This window comes from Macrobrachium rosenbergii, chromosome 30, assembly GCF_040412425.1.
Source record: "Macrobrachium rosenbergii isolate ZJJX-2024 chromosome 30, ASM4041242v1, whole genome shotgun sequence".
Classification (NCBI taxonomy): Eukaryota; Metazoa; Arthropoda; class Malacostraca; order Decapoda; family Palaemonidae; genus Macrobrachium; species Macrobrachium rosenbergii.
Genome location: NC_089770.1, coordinates 3,866,590 through 3,881,869, shown reverse-complemented (window position 1 = coordinate 3,881,869; position 15,280 = coordinate 3,866,590). Strand labels below are relative to the sequence as shown.

At 35.6% G+C, this 15,280-nt stretch overlaps 1 protein-coding gene across 1 annotated transcript; it reads left to right on the top strand.

Annotated features, from left to right (window-relative positions):
• Positions 1-4,275: 4,275 nt before the first annotated feature.
• On the top strand, positions 4,276-15,277 carry Dnaaf5 (Dynein axonemal assembly factor 5). Its single transcript, XM_067131537.1, has 10 exons — positions 4,276-4,932; positions 5,491-5,671; positions 6,656-6,798; positions 7,545-7,777; positions 8,774-9,293; positions 9,561-9,743; positions 10,123-10,245; positions 11,573-11,719; positions 13,224-13,415; positions 14,121-15,277. The coding sequence occupies exons 1-10, from the start codon at positions 4,302-4,304 to the stop codon at positions 14,255-14,257; spliced, it is 2,490 nt and encodes an 829-aa protein (XP_066987638.1). The 5' UTR covers positions 4,276-4,301; the 3' UTR covers positions 14,258-15,277.
• Positions 15,278-15,280: the final 3 nt, after the last annotated feature.

Sequence of the window (15,280 nt, the reverse complement as noted above, 5' to 3'; positions counted from 1 at the left end):
AATAAACTGAGTCCAGATAGCGTGGCTCTTACAAAACAAACGAGACTTTGAACAGTATCTTTTATATAATTAATCTATGATCATTATCATCAGCATCCTTGGTTATTTTTCAAGGTTCTCACATAGTATATTCGTTTGGTCCCATTTAATTGCCATTAATAGCGTTCGTAAATAACCTTTTCTTTCGTGTCCTAAGCATTTTTTTAGATGTATATATAATAAATTTCTTCTTCTATGCTTCTGAAGTTTTTACGTTCTCATATTTTGGCAACTAATTGAGTAGTCTAGGAGCGTGTACCCAGTAGGTATTGACTATTAATTTTTATTTGTCTATGACCTACGTGTTTGTAAGTTTTAGGTAGTATATCTTCGTAGGTCTTTTACATCTTTCTATTTTATTCTTTGTATTTATTCACGTAGATATAAATTTTAAAGAAAAAGTAACAATTTATTAATGGTTAGGATATATTTATATTTGCTCTTGTGTAGATAAGTGTCTGGATTCCACAGGTATATGTAGGATACATTTGCGTGGAACTAAATTACTACTCTTGGACCGTAATTTACTGGTTAAACGTCAAATTTCGTATATAACCAGCGATTATGTAAATCTAACTTAAAACGGAATGTTTTCATTCATTACTTCTTGGAATCAAATGTCTTCAGGTGTAAAAGCATATCGAAAAAGGCAATATACACAATAAGAGATCGCACAAAAGACGAACAGTATTTTGATTTGTTGTAAACTTGCGTTTTACAGCTTACTTTGAAAGTTTTCGCATGAACTGCAGCTTCCAATAAGCTTCAAAGCTTCACCACTGTTGTAATATATACCGAGATGTTCGTACATTTGTCATTTGTACTTATATACTTTTGTCCATTTGTCATTGCTTGTTGCCATACTCAAGTTTTGTTTACAAAACGGATTGGCGCCTGGACGGCTCCATACACTAAGTATAATATTCCTCTCTTTTATTTGTGTTTTAGGCTGTTTCGGGAAGTGTATGAACATTACTACTTTGTAATATTTACAAGCCGCAATCTCCTGCACTTTATTTTGGAACTAGCGAGAGGTTATATTTATTTTGCAATAGTGCTACGAGGTTTTGTTTCCTGCAGGTCATATTATGTTTGGACTGAATAAAGCTTGGGTAGTGGCTGCCAAGCCATTTATTGTCAGTTTCACAATAATTTATTCCGCTCAACAATGGAGAAACTGCTAAAGCCGGCTCTACAGAAGCGACGGAATGGCGGCATTAAGGCCTAACCCGCCAGACACACTCAGTACACTAGTGAACTGCATAAGCCACTATGTCTGTGAGCATATCGAAAAGAGCACAGATTTTGAAACCGCCATCACTGCACTGGAGAAACTATGTAAAGACCCCTAATGAAATATTTGCTAGGCATTTACTTGCAACAGGGCAGCAAGAGCCTGGAGAGTCTACAGATGAGTATTTAAGAGAACTAGTCTGTGCAAGTTAGGAAAGGACTGTAACCTCTAAGCTGTTAGTGCAGAGCAGTACCCTTTTTCTTCCTTGTGTAGTCTCATTCTGGTATCTGAGCCTGTGACTCTATCTACAGAACCTACCATATGTTTACAATATTCTTCCTTGAAATACTTGTCTTGGATTTCTTTAAGACAGATGTAATTGTTGTTCTTTTTTATTAGTCTTGCTGTTTGTTGTTTTTTCATCTTAAATGTTTGTACCATGAGAGTAAGATTTCTTTGCAGCTAAGAGTAGGACTGCAGTCTTCTTAGTTTCTTGTAAAAGGGACCAGTAAGACAATTATCTTCTATATTTCTGTTATATTTAGGTCAGGGTCACATCAGACCTGAGTGATGTTTATATACCTAACTATCTTCATGTGTTTTTCAGCTGTTTTCAGTCCACTAGAGGTCACTACCGTGAAAGCTTTATGTGGACAGCAGAGTCCCTGGATTAGTATGAAAGGTTTTAATGGAACTTTCTTGCTTAGTGTGAGCCTTTTTGTCCATTTTTTTTTTTTTTGTTACCATTCATTCTGGATGTGTTACAGGAGGTTTTGCCGTGGGTGATAAGTTGCGCATCAGTATTAATTATTTTCTTATGGGCAATTAGTTGATTTTACAAGTTTTTAATATGTTCAGCTATAAAGTATAGCCTAAGATATATTCAGGAAGATAGTGAAGTTAATCATTTGTCCCGTATAAGCACAGCTATTAGAATTAAACGTTGAGTAATAATAAAGGTTTAATGACATATCAAGGAAAGCTGAATGTCAGTTATGGTTATGGAACTAAATGGTGCATTTCAACATTCTTATACTTGATGTTTTATTGATTTGCAAGGTAAGTTTCATCACTGGAAGAATTTTATCTCCATTCCAGAACTATAGTGAATTTCCTTTATTGTTTTAGGAACTTGTAAGTTCAAAGTGGTATTTAATTTATAATTTTTGAATTAAGACATACTTGACTGAGATAATTACAGTAAATGTCAATTATATTGATTTTTTCCTTATTTTTAACTGATATTAAGAGATAAATCATACTTAGGTTTCTTTCTGAATGCCCTGCCTTTAAACTTCAATAGAATTCTACGCTGGGAACTTGGCAATTTCTGAAAGGAACTAAACTGAATGTACCTCTTCTGCTCTTACTCTATAGAGTTCTTGTATAGCCGTAGCATTCCCTCACTTGCAGGTACTCTTAAGAATTTCCTCTTATGCACTTACCTGCATTCTAAAACCTTCAGGTGTCTTTTGTTTTCTTGTCTTTGACATCAGGATCTTCTTGCCCCTTCCTTTCCTTCTGTTGATCTTGTCTTTGGTTAAGGGCTAGGCTATTTAGTATTTCCTCTTGGTTAAATGTTTTGGTGACTGGAATCTTTTCTGCTTCGTCAGGTCTTTCCCCTGGTTTGTTTTCTTTCATGGTCAGCCAGGTCAGGTTTTCATTTAAGGTTTTTAAACATATGTTGCTCCATTGGTTTCGTAATGCCCTCTTGCTCTCAATGTTTCTTCTTTTCCTTCCAATGTTTCTCTGTGAGATCTGCATTCCTCCCTTAATATTTGTAGTTCTTCCAATTTTTCAGTTTTAATTTTTCTGTCTTTTATTCCACTCATCACCAAACTTTTTAGGTTTTTGATAGCATTTTCACCCTCCTGACTTGTTGAACTTTTTCCTCTATATCCTTTCTTACATTCTGCACATATAATAGTATCACTTTTCCATTTTTACTTTTTTTTCACCATTCTCATAGTATCTTCTGCAAAACCAATATAGACATTTTACCTTTTCAGTAATTTTAATTTATTTCAGATGATTTATTTACATCTAAATCAGATGGCGCTTGCATCCAGGCAGTGAATACAGTGCCACTTCATACATGTATCATATTCAGCACCATCATCTTCTGGTCCTAGTCTTTTGGTAGGAAGTAGCCAAAAATCCTCACCACTAAATCTTTCTTTGCTTTCCTGTTAGCTCATGTGACCCGAGTGGTCTAGGTCTATCAGCCTACTTTCTTCTGGATCTTTGTTTGTCATAGATATGTCACTGTTTTCTAGACGTTTATCTATACCCTCCTTTTCGTTTGTCGTTTGCCAACATGGAGAGATGTCAACGTAAGAAAACGAAAAGACATAAGAAGAGTTATATCACAAGGTTATCTTAAATATAAAAAACAAATATGGCAGTTCATATTATTCTGTTGAAATACTTGGAGCCAGAGCAAAAATTCTACAATAATTAAACATTTTTATGAATAGGCATTCAGTGGAAATACATTTAGAGAAATGAAGGATAATCGCAATATGAGGTGATGTTACAATGGCCAGTCTTCTTCCCTGCAACTAGGCAGAACTGTTCAGATTATAGTGAAGATACAAAATGTTTGTGCTGTGAAGAAATAACTGAAAACTTACAACGTTTCTTACTTTGCTGCCTAGCATATAGTGACGACAGAAATAGATTTAGATTCGTGCAGCAGCCATATGAAGAAGATAAAGAGGACTTGATTGCTAAAACTTTCCTATTTGCAACTATATCGAAAAAATAAATTGTAAATGGGAAGGAATTTAAAAAGAAAATGTATGATATCACAAACTTAAACACAAGCAAAGGCGAAAATAAGGAGGAAATTATAGCACTGACATTTTCATTTTTGCAGCTCTATCGAGAGAAGAAACTGAAAATGCGAAGGAATTTATAAAAAGTATATACAAAAAAACTTAGAAGCAAGCAAAGGAGGAATAAAACTAGAAGGAGCCGTTTCAAAGATATCTTCCACCCATTACTACTACTACAATTTCGTGCTACCATGGCGACGGAAAACACCTCGACAGAGATGTTGGAGGAATTGAATGAAATATTCAGCAAAATGAACGACGCCAACAAGGCGAAGAGAAGAAAAGCCCTTGAAAAGTACAATGAAGTTGTTTTCGAGAGTGAAATAAGTAAGAACGAGAGAGAACTGTCAGATATACTGACGCACTCCATCGCCTCGCTGGTGCCTCGCCTGTCAGACCAGTCGGAGATGAATCGAATCAACGCTTGCAATATCCTTTTAAAATTCATTCATTTAAATGTTTTCGACGAAAAACTCCTAATCGACGTCATACCAGTGATTTACCACAGATTAGGGTCGGCGGTCCCCCAGATCGAAGAGAGCGAGGAGGTGAGATTATTATACATCAATGTCGTCGCCGAGTTCGTTACTTTATTCCAGGGGAAATTGATTCCTTACATGAACGATGTCATCAATATTTTGAAGGTGTCTGTCCTCGACCCTAGTCCGGAAGTGCGCAGAGCGGCTGCGGAATGCGCGAGCGCCTTCGCGAAGGCTGCGAGGGAGAAGTTTCACATGCAGTCGGAGTCGCTCGTCAAACCTCTCACAAAGGGCTTGGGTCATCAGCGATTCAAGAACAGAATTGCTTGCATCAATGCTTTGGGTAAGGGGAGCTCGTATGGCAACATTCTGACGTGAGCTTTGTTTGATTTTCCATGTTTGGCGAAACTGAAGACGGTTACCGCAGCCTGGTTCCTGGCAGTCGCCGACCTGGACATATGCTGTCTTCGCTTTATGTTTTTGTTATTTTTCAGGTCTTTCGTACATGTTTATTATATTTACCGTCTTTTATTTAAGTCTTTATGTTCCTCCCCAAGATGCTGGCAGTAAACACGGTACCTGAATTGCACATAAACTGTTGGTTACTGAACCATAGGGTTGCGGTAGTAGTCTTCAGTTTTACCCCATTTTTTATGGTAGGGCCTAGCCTAGGCTTGGCTAGCTGTCATTGCTCCAGTTCTTTAGCGCTGTTGTCATATAGCCTATCAATCGTAACTTAATCTGTTATGAAGTTTTAATAGCTGTTCCAGCTTGTGTTTGCAAGAACTTAGGGTTTGCATGTCAGGAAGAAACAAATTAATTTTAGAATTTGCTATTTTTAGGTGATATAATTCTGTTTGATATAAAATTAAATCTTTATGCAAATATTATATATTTTCAGGTGATATATTGCTTTTTGGTGATGGCAAAGTGATCAAAGATGTTAGCGGGCCAATGGCACAGTGTGCAATGGATTTGCCACAGGTTCGTCTTGTTCTGGTGACAGTTGGAGGAACTCTTGCGAAAGAAATGCCTGATCGTTATTCTTACTGGCACTACATTCTTCCCTTATTCTTGTTTGGGTGAGTAAAGCAATGTTTTCATTAGTTGTGTTTGCAGATATCAGTTTCAGTTTGTTCCTGTGAAATATACAAACCTTCGCCTCTTATATGAGGCAGCCCATCTTTCACAAAAGCTACTGGTTTTGTACTATGGGAGATTTTTGCAAGAGGTGAGCTGCTTGCATGGGGAGGCTTTGCACCACTCTGCAACTCTTCATTTATATGTCAGTCTTGCATTGTTGTTGATGCTTAGAACTGAACTGTAGGCTTCAATTATAACTGTTTGTTTCTTATTTTTCATCTTGATTATCTTGTGAGAGTCAGTATAGTATCTTAATCATGTTATTGATAACCAATTCTCTTTTACTAATTTAGATTTCATCTGTAAAGACATGTATCTGTTGTTTTTCATTGACATCTTTTTTCTGTCACCTTCACCTTGCATAGCCTTGACTCTATATTGTTAGTATTTGGTTTAAAATTTTGCTTTAGTTATTGTATACAGTAGTTATATTTTTATTGAAAATTACCTGTGTTTGTGGAGCTTCATGTGCTTTGAGATAGTATGATGTATTCAGTGTTCACTCTATTGACTTATTAACTACAGTTCTGATATTTGATAAGAATATAATAAATAAGATGTAAACCTTTCAGTCTGAAACTTCTGATGCACAGTGATAGATTAGGTGATTTTGCTATTTGTTTTATTAGAACTTTTACATTAGAGAAAAGTTCTATATTAAGATGATATATGGTAATATAACTTGACATGGAGAAAAGCTTGGCAAAATGAACAATGGAAATGAACAGTGCCATGACAAATTTTAGTTCGTGAGTATTTTGCATGCAGCAGGACATTTAGATTAAAGCAAGTGTTCACCAAATGAGAAAAATAGCTTTTTAATCAAGACTGGTAAGTTTTCATGGACCAACCCTCTGTTGCAGTGCATTTATTTTCATACTGCATTGCAAAATGCTTAATTAATTCATGATATTACTTTCCAGACTCACAGATGAAGACAATGATGTGAGAGAGAAAGCAAAGACCCTTTGGTCAGAAGTTGGAAAACAGTATGAAATGGAGAATGAAGATCAGTTGAAGGAAGAAATGGACTTTGGTATGGAGACAAGTCATTATCCTTCAGGAGGTAAGCTTTGAAATTGTTCATGCAGAACTTCTAGTTCTTGATAGTTTATCTTTTAGTGTGTACAAGATTTCACAAAAGTTTTCATGCATTTCCATGTGTAAATACAAATTCTCCTTTTGCAGTAGCCTTTTCCTTTGAGTGATAAAATGAATCCTAAAATCCAAATTGGTCTGTGATCGGCAATTATTTTCATTTAGAGAAAAGTTATTAAGTTGATAACCAGGAAAGACCATTCTTTAGTGGTGAGTTTGACTGTAATGTATCTGTAAAAAAAACTTTTTAAGAAAAAACCAGTACAGAAGAGTTAAAATTAAGGAAAACTTAGATACCAAATTTGACATAACTGCATAATGAGATAACAGGAATGATACCTTATCTAGGCCCAGGTATTAGGAGCCCTTGCAAGAGCAGGGATTTCTTACACACCACTAACAAACCACTCTTACTGAATTAGCTAAGAATGAACTTACTGTTCTTAATTAAAAAAGCACACCACCACTCCTTCCCTAAGTTTTAGACAAGTAATGAAAAGCATGAGAACTAAAATTAAGAGGTCTGTATTTATGAAAATTCATATTATTGAGGAACGTACATCTATATCCCTGAATGAAACACTGCACTAATGTCTTAGATACTTTTGTGTTAGTAAAGATATCAGTTAATCAAATTATTTTCTGACTTCAGATGATTTTTTACTCTCAGAAAAGTATTTTTTTTTAGGGTTAAAGCCTTGAATATCATTACAGAAAGCTGTCCTGGTGTGGGATGTCGTACTCTTGTTTATCGGTCGATTCACCACATTCTTCCGGGCCTTCTGGGAGATCTTGATGATTGGCAAGCTGGACCTAGATTGCAAGCTGCCAAATTGTTAACTACTCTTGTACTGAATGCTGAGAAAAAAATAACCCAGTATGCAGAACGACTCATGGTAGCGCTTAATTTAGCAGCTGGTGACAAAGAAGAAAATATAGTTAAACAGGTAATTTAACATTTTTTCTAGGCTTAAGTTTGGGTCTGAGAATATTTTGGTAAGGGTTAAAAATTTCTGCTTTGTGCATATGAATTACAAAACTATTACCTGTACAAGTGCTATCATACTTGGTCAGAAGTGGTAGTTGAAAGTTGAATGAGATATTTATCAGCAGGGAAAGTCCTTTGCCCAAATGATTTTATAATATTGTTCCATGATTTTATACAACTCTTTCATGATTTTATTACATTCCATGATTCCAGACTATAATTCCATGATCTTATAAAATTCTTCCACGGCTAGTGGCACCTCAACGAATGATGTTAAAAGTTCTTATTACATTGAACAACAGATTGACCTAATGTAATGTAATTACAGTACATTGTTAAATTTACATGTAAAAAGTTTATTTTTTCAGTGAAAGCATTCTCTCTCTCTCTCTCTCTCTCTCTCTCTCTCTCTCTCTCTCTCTCTCTCTTTTACATTATAAAGAAATTTGGGATACTTATATTTAAAAAAAAAAGAATATTTATGATTTTTATGTTGGATGAGTTTTTTATACATTATTTTACACATCTTGTAAGCATAAGCAGGTATTTTGAGGCAATTCATTTTGCAGGTATATCTCTGAAATTTAATTACTATATTAGTATTCTAAATTGAATAATGATTACTAAATACTGGTTAGGATTGGCTATTAATTACTTTATATGGAATCGCACTATTCTATAAGCTATGCAAGCCTATGTTACTTAGCGGATTTCAATTGATTGCAGTTGGGGCAGACCCCTAGCTATCCTCTAAGTTGAGGTGCCACCATTATTCTGTGATTATGTACAGTTCTTCCATTATTTTATGCTGTTATTCCAGGGTTTTATACTATTCACTCAAGATTTTGTCTAATTCTTCCATAATTTTGTAGGGTCTGTGATGTGGAAATGTACAGTCTCAACACCGGTTTTATTATGGTGATAGTCTTGACCTGTGTATCTCTCTTCATTTTAGGTTTTGTTGTGCAGTGAATATCTTGGTCATTTCCTTCCCCCTGCAACGTACCTGAAGTTGGTGTTACCCCGCATTTGTGCTGCTGAGAAGGGTGAACGGCCGTTGAAGATATTAGCTGCTCTACTGCGAGGTTCTCCAGACGACCTTGTTAATGTTGAAGTGACGACTATTTGTCAGACCATAAGTTCTGATGATGTGGCTCATGTTTACGACTCGGATCATCAAGAGGCGTTGTTAGACCTCATCACAGTTATTATACAAAAATGTGATGTGCAGGAAAACAGTTATGGCCTATTTTGCACATTGTTGTTTATTGCGTCTTCATCAGGGTACCCTGATATTGTCAAAGATGCTCAGGAACAGTTAGGTGCCTTAGCATTGAAGTGTAACTTGAATTGTGTGGAAAACTTGTATCAGCAGCATCTTAAGGCTGTGTTGATAGATTTTCAATCATCGGCTGAGTCTTGGTTAGAACATACTCCTCGTTTTCAAATGTTCATAGGGTTGTTAGAGTTTGGAGGTAAGTATTGTGTTTCTTTACTGTATTTAATATTATACCTTGAAGACAGGTATGATTTGGTAGTTTTGCAGAGAAGAGTACTCATAGTAAGATGTGATAATTATACTTTATAGAAAAACTCAAGACCAAATACTCTAGTCATTAATTTTGAGGAATTTTTGAAAGTCTGTTGATTTATTTTGACATAGTGGTAATGACAGAATATTAAAATTGATTATAACGTATGAATAGAAAACTTAATATGAAATAATTTTCCTTATTTTGCAGACATGGCATTGGGCAGTGAAGTAGAGCTCCTTGTAAAAGTTTTATGCACATGTGTCCCAACAAAACATGATGCCCTAGTTAGCCTAAAATGTATAACAAAGATGCAGCAACTATTAGTGAGAGAAGATTGTCCACTTCAGTCTCAAAATCAGTTGGGAAAACACCTTCCAAAGTTTGTGTTGGGTAAGTTGAGTACAGAGTTTTGTTAAATTATCTCCTAAGAGTTTATTCAACTGTCTTTACTGGGGCAGTATGTTAGGATGTCCAGCATTCACTTGATGACAAGTTGCTTAATTTGATGTAAAATTGTAGATTCTTCCGAGATACTTTGCATTTATATATTTCCGTAATGTTGTAACTGTTCTGATTTAAATGTCATAATGGATGAAAGAGTAGAGGCAATCGTTTTTCATGTTTAGGTAATCTGAATGCATCTAGGATAGAACTGTGTGTCACAAATGGGCTGATGTACAAATATTATGTTCATTAGAAATGTGGTTACATCAGAGTGCATTGTATATTTTTTCATCCTCAAGCAAAATTTACCTTGATCTTCCCACAGAGTGCATTGCAGTATTCTTACCTTGGCACGCTGGCATGACTGCGGCATCTTTACGTACAGCGGCTCTGGCGTGCTTTGTTGCAGTGTGCAAAGTGAGGGGCATTGAAGAACAACTTAATAATGGTAGGGGTCTTCTCATCTACACTTTTGCTAGTTAAGAGTTGATAATCATAATGAAATCATTTGAAAATACTGAATTTCATATAAATTTCTTTAATGTATCTAAGTAACCATTATTAGTAATAATTCTCAAAGTAATGCCTGACGTAAGTTGAATCTAGTCATATTGATGAATAGATTAATAAACTAGAGTTTCAGAATGAGATTCCATGACCAATTTTCTTTATTTAGAGCAGATTGTGCATTGTTTAGTCTTTATCTATGCTTATACTCACGTATGCATATGAAGTGTGAGGGAGTAATGTTAAGTATCCCTAAAAAGCATAAGTGTACTGTATTCAATTTTCATATCAACTATTATTCTAGTAGAGTATGGTTATTTTTCTAAATAGTTCAAATTTTACTGTACATCACAAGTCAGTTCTTGCTTATAAACTGATGCATGCAAAAACTACACTTTAAATGTGGATCGCACAGTACTGGACATGAAGCCGCTTCACTGTGTACCAGCAGTTCCAATACATCTATGCATCGTTAGGAAGGATACAATAATGACTCCAAACATGATTTGGCAGTCATAAACAAAATCACAATATGAAAACTACCCAACAAGCCTAAGGAAGTATTTGTGAAAGTTAATGAAAATCTCTAATTTCACCATGCTGTGATCTGAAGTAATATTTTCTGCATATGGTACTTAATGAAATACATGAAAGCAGTAACACATTACTTTATGAGTTATAAATGCAAAGAAAACTTTATAAAAATAGGCAAATGTTGGAACAAACAAATGCTCAACAGCCCTATATCATAAACATAGCAGTGCAAAGTTGCTGTGAAAACAAAACCTAAAGCTAGCTAAAAATATTACCAGACTTATTTCTATTTTAATAGTTTTGCAGACGAAAACAAGAATCTCCATCATCAGAGTGAAGTTAGGCAAATAAGAATTGAAATAATGATAAAGCATATTCAAAAAATGAAATCATGAAATGAGAATTTCTGGTGATAAGTGTCTTTGAGCTAACAGACAGACTTGTAATTATTTTACTGCCATTAGAAGGTGCTGTCGAGTCCAGAAATGCAGACAGTAAGCTGGAAACTATTCGGCTTTAGACATGTCTTGAAAATAGTATGGTGTGTGTATGAGGCTATTGTAAAATGATGGGCATGAAAAAACAGAGAAAAGTAATGGTCTTTATGGTGATTATATATGAAACTGTTAGTCAAATTTGTTCATAGTTATTATTGATAGCGGCTAATATATGCAATGCTTTTACTATTTGTTTATTGCCATTTGTTAGACTGACATTTTTGGTGGTATTTTCAGAGGTCAAGCATTGTCTAACTTTGATGCCAGCTCTAATAGAAGACGAAGCTGAAGATACACGTCGTTTAGCCTGCGAAGCAGTCTATTTAATCAAATCCTATTATCCACTCTTGATTGATTCTGATGTTCTACACCGATTGGCTGACAGTGAGTACAGTATTGTCAAACTGACCGTTAAAAACTGTTAAAATTATATATCTAAGGCAACTAGAAGATTATAATCTGAAGTTATCAGCTTGCAACTGGCCCTTTGCAGCCGAAGATATATGTGTAATATATAAATATTTCATAAAAAAATTGAAAAAACTGCACTCTGATGCTGGCAACACTGCATGGGGATAAACATTGCTTAAAGGCCTGCATGGGGTTGTGGACTGTAAGGTGAAGCTTTGGATGCTTCCCAGTGGGGAATACAGTAAAGGAATTTTGCCAGATGTTGCCAAACTGGAGGGAAAAAAGGAGGCCTTGTTTTAAGACAAATCTGCGACCATGACAAAACTGTTGTTCCTTACCCACTAACACCTCGGATGGCAAGAAGGAAACAACTTTACCTGGTCAAAAGCCTTTTGAATGATGCATCTGCTTTATGTGCAAATGCTTTTGGTAGGCAAACCAATGGCAGTTGGACAAGCAAAGCAACTATGTGCTGTGCGTGGGTTGATGAATAGGTTCCAAGTGATTTTGTGAGAAGGTTGTTTTGTCATCAGACACATGACTTGAACATTGCTAGACATCAGGTGAAGGCTTTGCTTCTCTTGGACGTGCGCTTGCACATCCTACCGCATGCAGCTTGTAAGATTTTTTTTACAGAAGTTTTACAATCAGTACAGAAAAGTAAAAAGTACAAGACAGTGATGAACAACATAAACGTGCAAGAAGTGCATGTACAAATATACAGATCTCAGGGTAAATGTAGGTATGAGTTGTAAATTGCTAATAGCACCTGTCATTAAAATATTACATAAATTTTTATATAAAACTTTATCATTACATATATAAGTATATTGAAGTATAAGGGAAACAGAGCAAGAATGCAGTAATATCACATTGAAACAATATATTATCATAATATAGGGTTAAAAGCCTTTTAATAGCATTCAACCTTCCCTGCCACGTGCAGCCACAACAAATTCCCGTAGATAAAATAATTGGAAGTTCATAGAAAGCCTTTATCTCAAGGCCAGGTCCATAGGCAAGGAAAATTTTTTTGACAGTACCATATTTGCTGCCTATTGTGTTGTTTTGTTGCTGCTGTCACTTGATTGGCTGTTTTAATAACTGTAAAGTTATTGTATTCTTGCTCCTTTTTTTTTTACATTTAGGCTTTACTATTACAGTACTTTGTTCTTGTACCTTGTCGATACTTTCTCTTCATGTCTACAGATGCAGGTATATAGTTTATAAATGCAAATTATGTGAATCTATAAGGAAGATTCTTTTAAATGGAAGAGAAAGTAATAATAAAAAAGCAAGTTAATAGAGGGAAATAAATGCAACCTCTGAACTTTTTACTTCTAGGCTAAAGAGGAAAGCACATGTAAAAATATATATATATTGCATGAAATAATAGTACAATCTCTTAGTAGATCATTTGTGTGCATATCACATTTGATTCTAGTGCTTGAGTAATTTTCCATATATTATTCAACAGAATTTGTTGGAAGATTGGATGATGTTCAAGCTGCTGTCCGACTGAGAGCTGCCAATGTTCTCACTCTGCTATTTCAAACTCTGCCCGAGAATTACGATGCCACTCTTCAGTCAGCCCGACTACAAGACTTGTACGAGAGAAGCATGATATTTTTGGATGATCCTGATATCAAACTACAAGAAGCTGTACTGGGTGAGTACTATTATTGATTTTTACAAATTCCCCTGCACTTTTAAACACTTGTCATGGATAGGTTGAATGGAATACTGTATATGATTTGGGCATAAAGCCAAGCACTGGGACCCATAGGTCATTTAGCGGTATGATGAGAATGAATGAAAATGGAAATATAAATAATGAGGTTTTAATAGACATTCTAAAGGTCAGATATTAAAAAGGATAACATCGAAGAGATTTAATTTCTAATGGAATTAAAAACTGCCCCAAGATAAAAAAAAATAGACATGCCTATATAAAATTATACGATATTTTCCTAAAAACCACAAGCCTTTACAAACTCAAGAACAGGGCCAACATCACTGTTCTCTCCTAAATTTATATTGAACAGCATACTTGACTTAAGATTATAAAGATAAAATTTAAGTTGCCAGCTTGATTGATTGAGGCAGACCTTTAATAAATTGGGTCTTACGGTGTTGATGTCCTCAAGGTAATTATTATTGTTATTTATGGATAATCAGGTGTACATGTAAGTGGTATGCCATGTTATGAATATTGAGTATATATCTAGGGGGTTCTTGCTGGGCTACTATACAAGAGATGTAGTGGTGATATTCCTTCCTTGGATGCTCTCTTTACAAACAGTTGCCATGTAATATAAATATTTAATGATCTTTTGCATTTTAACATATTGAAATTGTACAACTGTATTTTCAGGTGTCTTGTATGAAATGGGTCGGGTTTCACCAGCATTGCTGATGGGAGTGTTGGAGAATGGCTGCCACAAGTATCGCAATAAACAACACTGCCTCAAGCTTATAGAAGATACAAAAGCATTAACGCTCCAAGGATAAGATTGTCTTTCATGGCAAGTTTCTTTCATACGTCATACCTTTCATGATATTTCCACAGAGTTAAGTCTGTACTGTATTATACACACGAAAAGTACGTACAAGTCTCTGCAAAATAGTTGCAACAACAGAAGTGAAGCTGGTTTTGCCTTCGGTTATACATTGTGTTTTTCATTCATCAAGTATATTCACATCCTTATTCTTTCTTAAGCCCTGGCCACACTAGTGGGCACTGCCAGACAGACAAACACTGGTCTCATAACCCGTTGCACTTTACCGACAGGCTGAGTATAGAGCCAGAGCAATGTGGTTGTCTAGTAACACTGCTTCAGAAGCAAGACAAAGAACTGCAAGTGCACGACGAGCATGCCTGCTAGTGTGGACAGGCCATTAAACTGTATCCATTCTCAGTTAACTTTGCATCTCTGTTCATTTTTATATGTTTTCTCTGTTCAATTTTATACTTTCCCATCCTCGACATTCCTTGCCATCTCTACTGTTAATTTTTTTTCATTCTGTTTAAGCATTGTAAACTATCACTAGCAGAAATTGCATGCAGGAAGTACATGCAATTCTTTTTATACTGCTATAGGCAAGTGTTTTCAGTAAATACTTTACATGAAATTTTCTTTTAAGGGTTAAAAGCATTTGCAAAGCTGTTAGGCCCTGTCCACACTAGCGGGCATGCCCATCGGGCACTTCCAGCCGTTTATATTTTCTCTCGCTTCTGAAGCAGTGTTACCAGACATTTGCATCGTTTTGGCTCCATACTTGGTCGGTCAGTATAGTGGAACGGTTATGGGAACAGTGTTTGCCCGTCGGGCAGTGCCCGCTAGTGTGGACAGGGCCTTAGAAGAAACAAAAATTAAAAGAAAAATCAGGACTGCTTGCTCTCGTTATTAAGGACTAGAAATTATCAGGTAGTTCAACTGAAACTTACCGTCAGAACTCTCAAGAAGTCATGGGTCTGGCCTAAATCATTGTTGATTACTATTACACCAAAATAAAAGGACAATTCAAACACTA

Excerpts from the sequence above, each read along its gene's own strand:
- Dnaaf5 (XM_067131537.1), top strand. The coding sequence starts at position 4,302 with ATGGCGACGGAAAACACCTCGACAGAGATGTTGGAGGAATTGAATGAA. Across the intron at positions 9,294-9,560 it reads AGGGTTGTTAGAGTTTGGAG|ACATGGCATTGGGCAGTGAA; the intron begins GTAAGTATTGTG and ends CTTATTTTGCAG. Across the intron at positions 11,720-13,223 it reads TCTACACCGATTGGCTGACA|AATTTGTTGGAAGATTGGAT; the intron begins GTGAGTACAGTA and ends ATTATTCAACAG.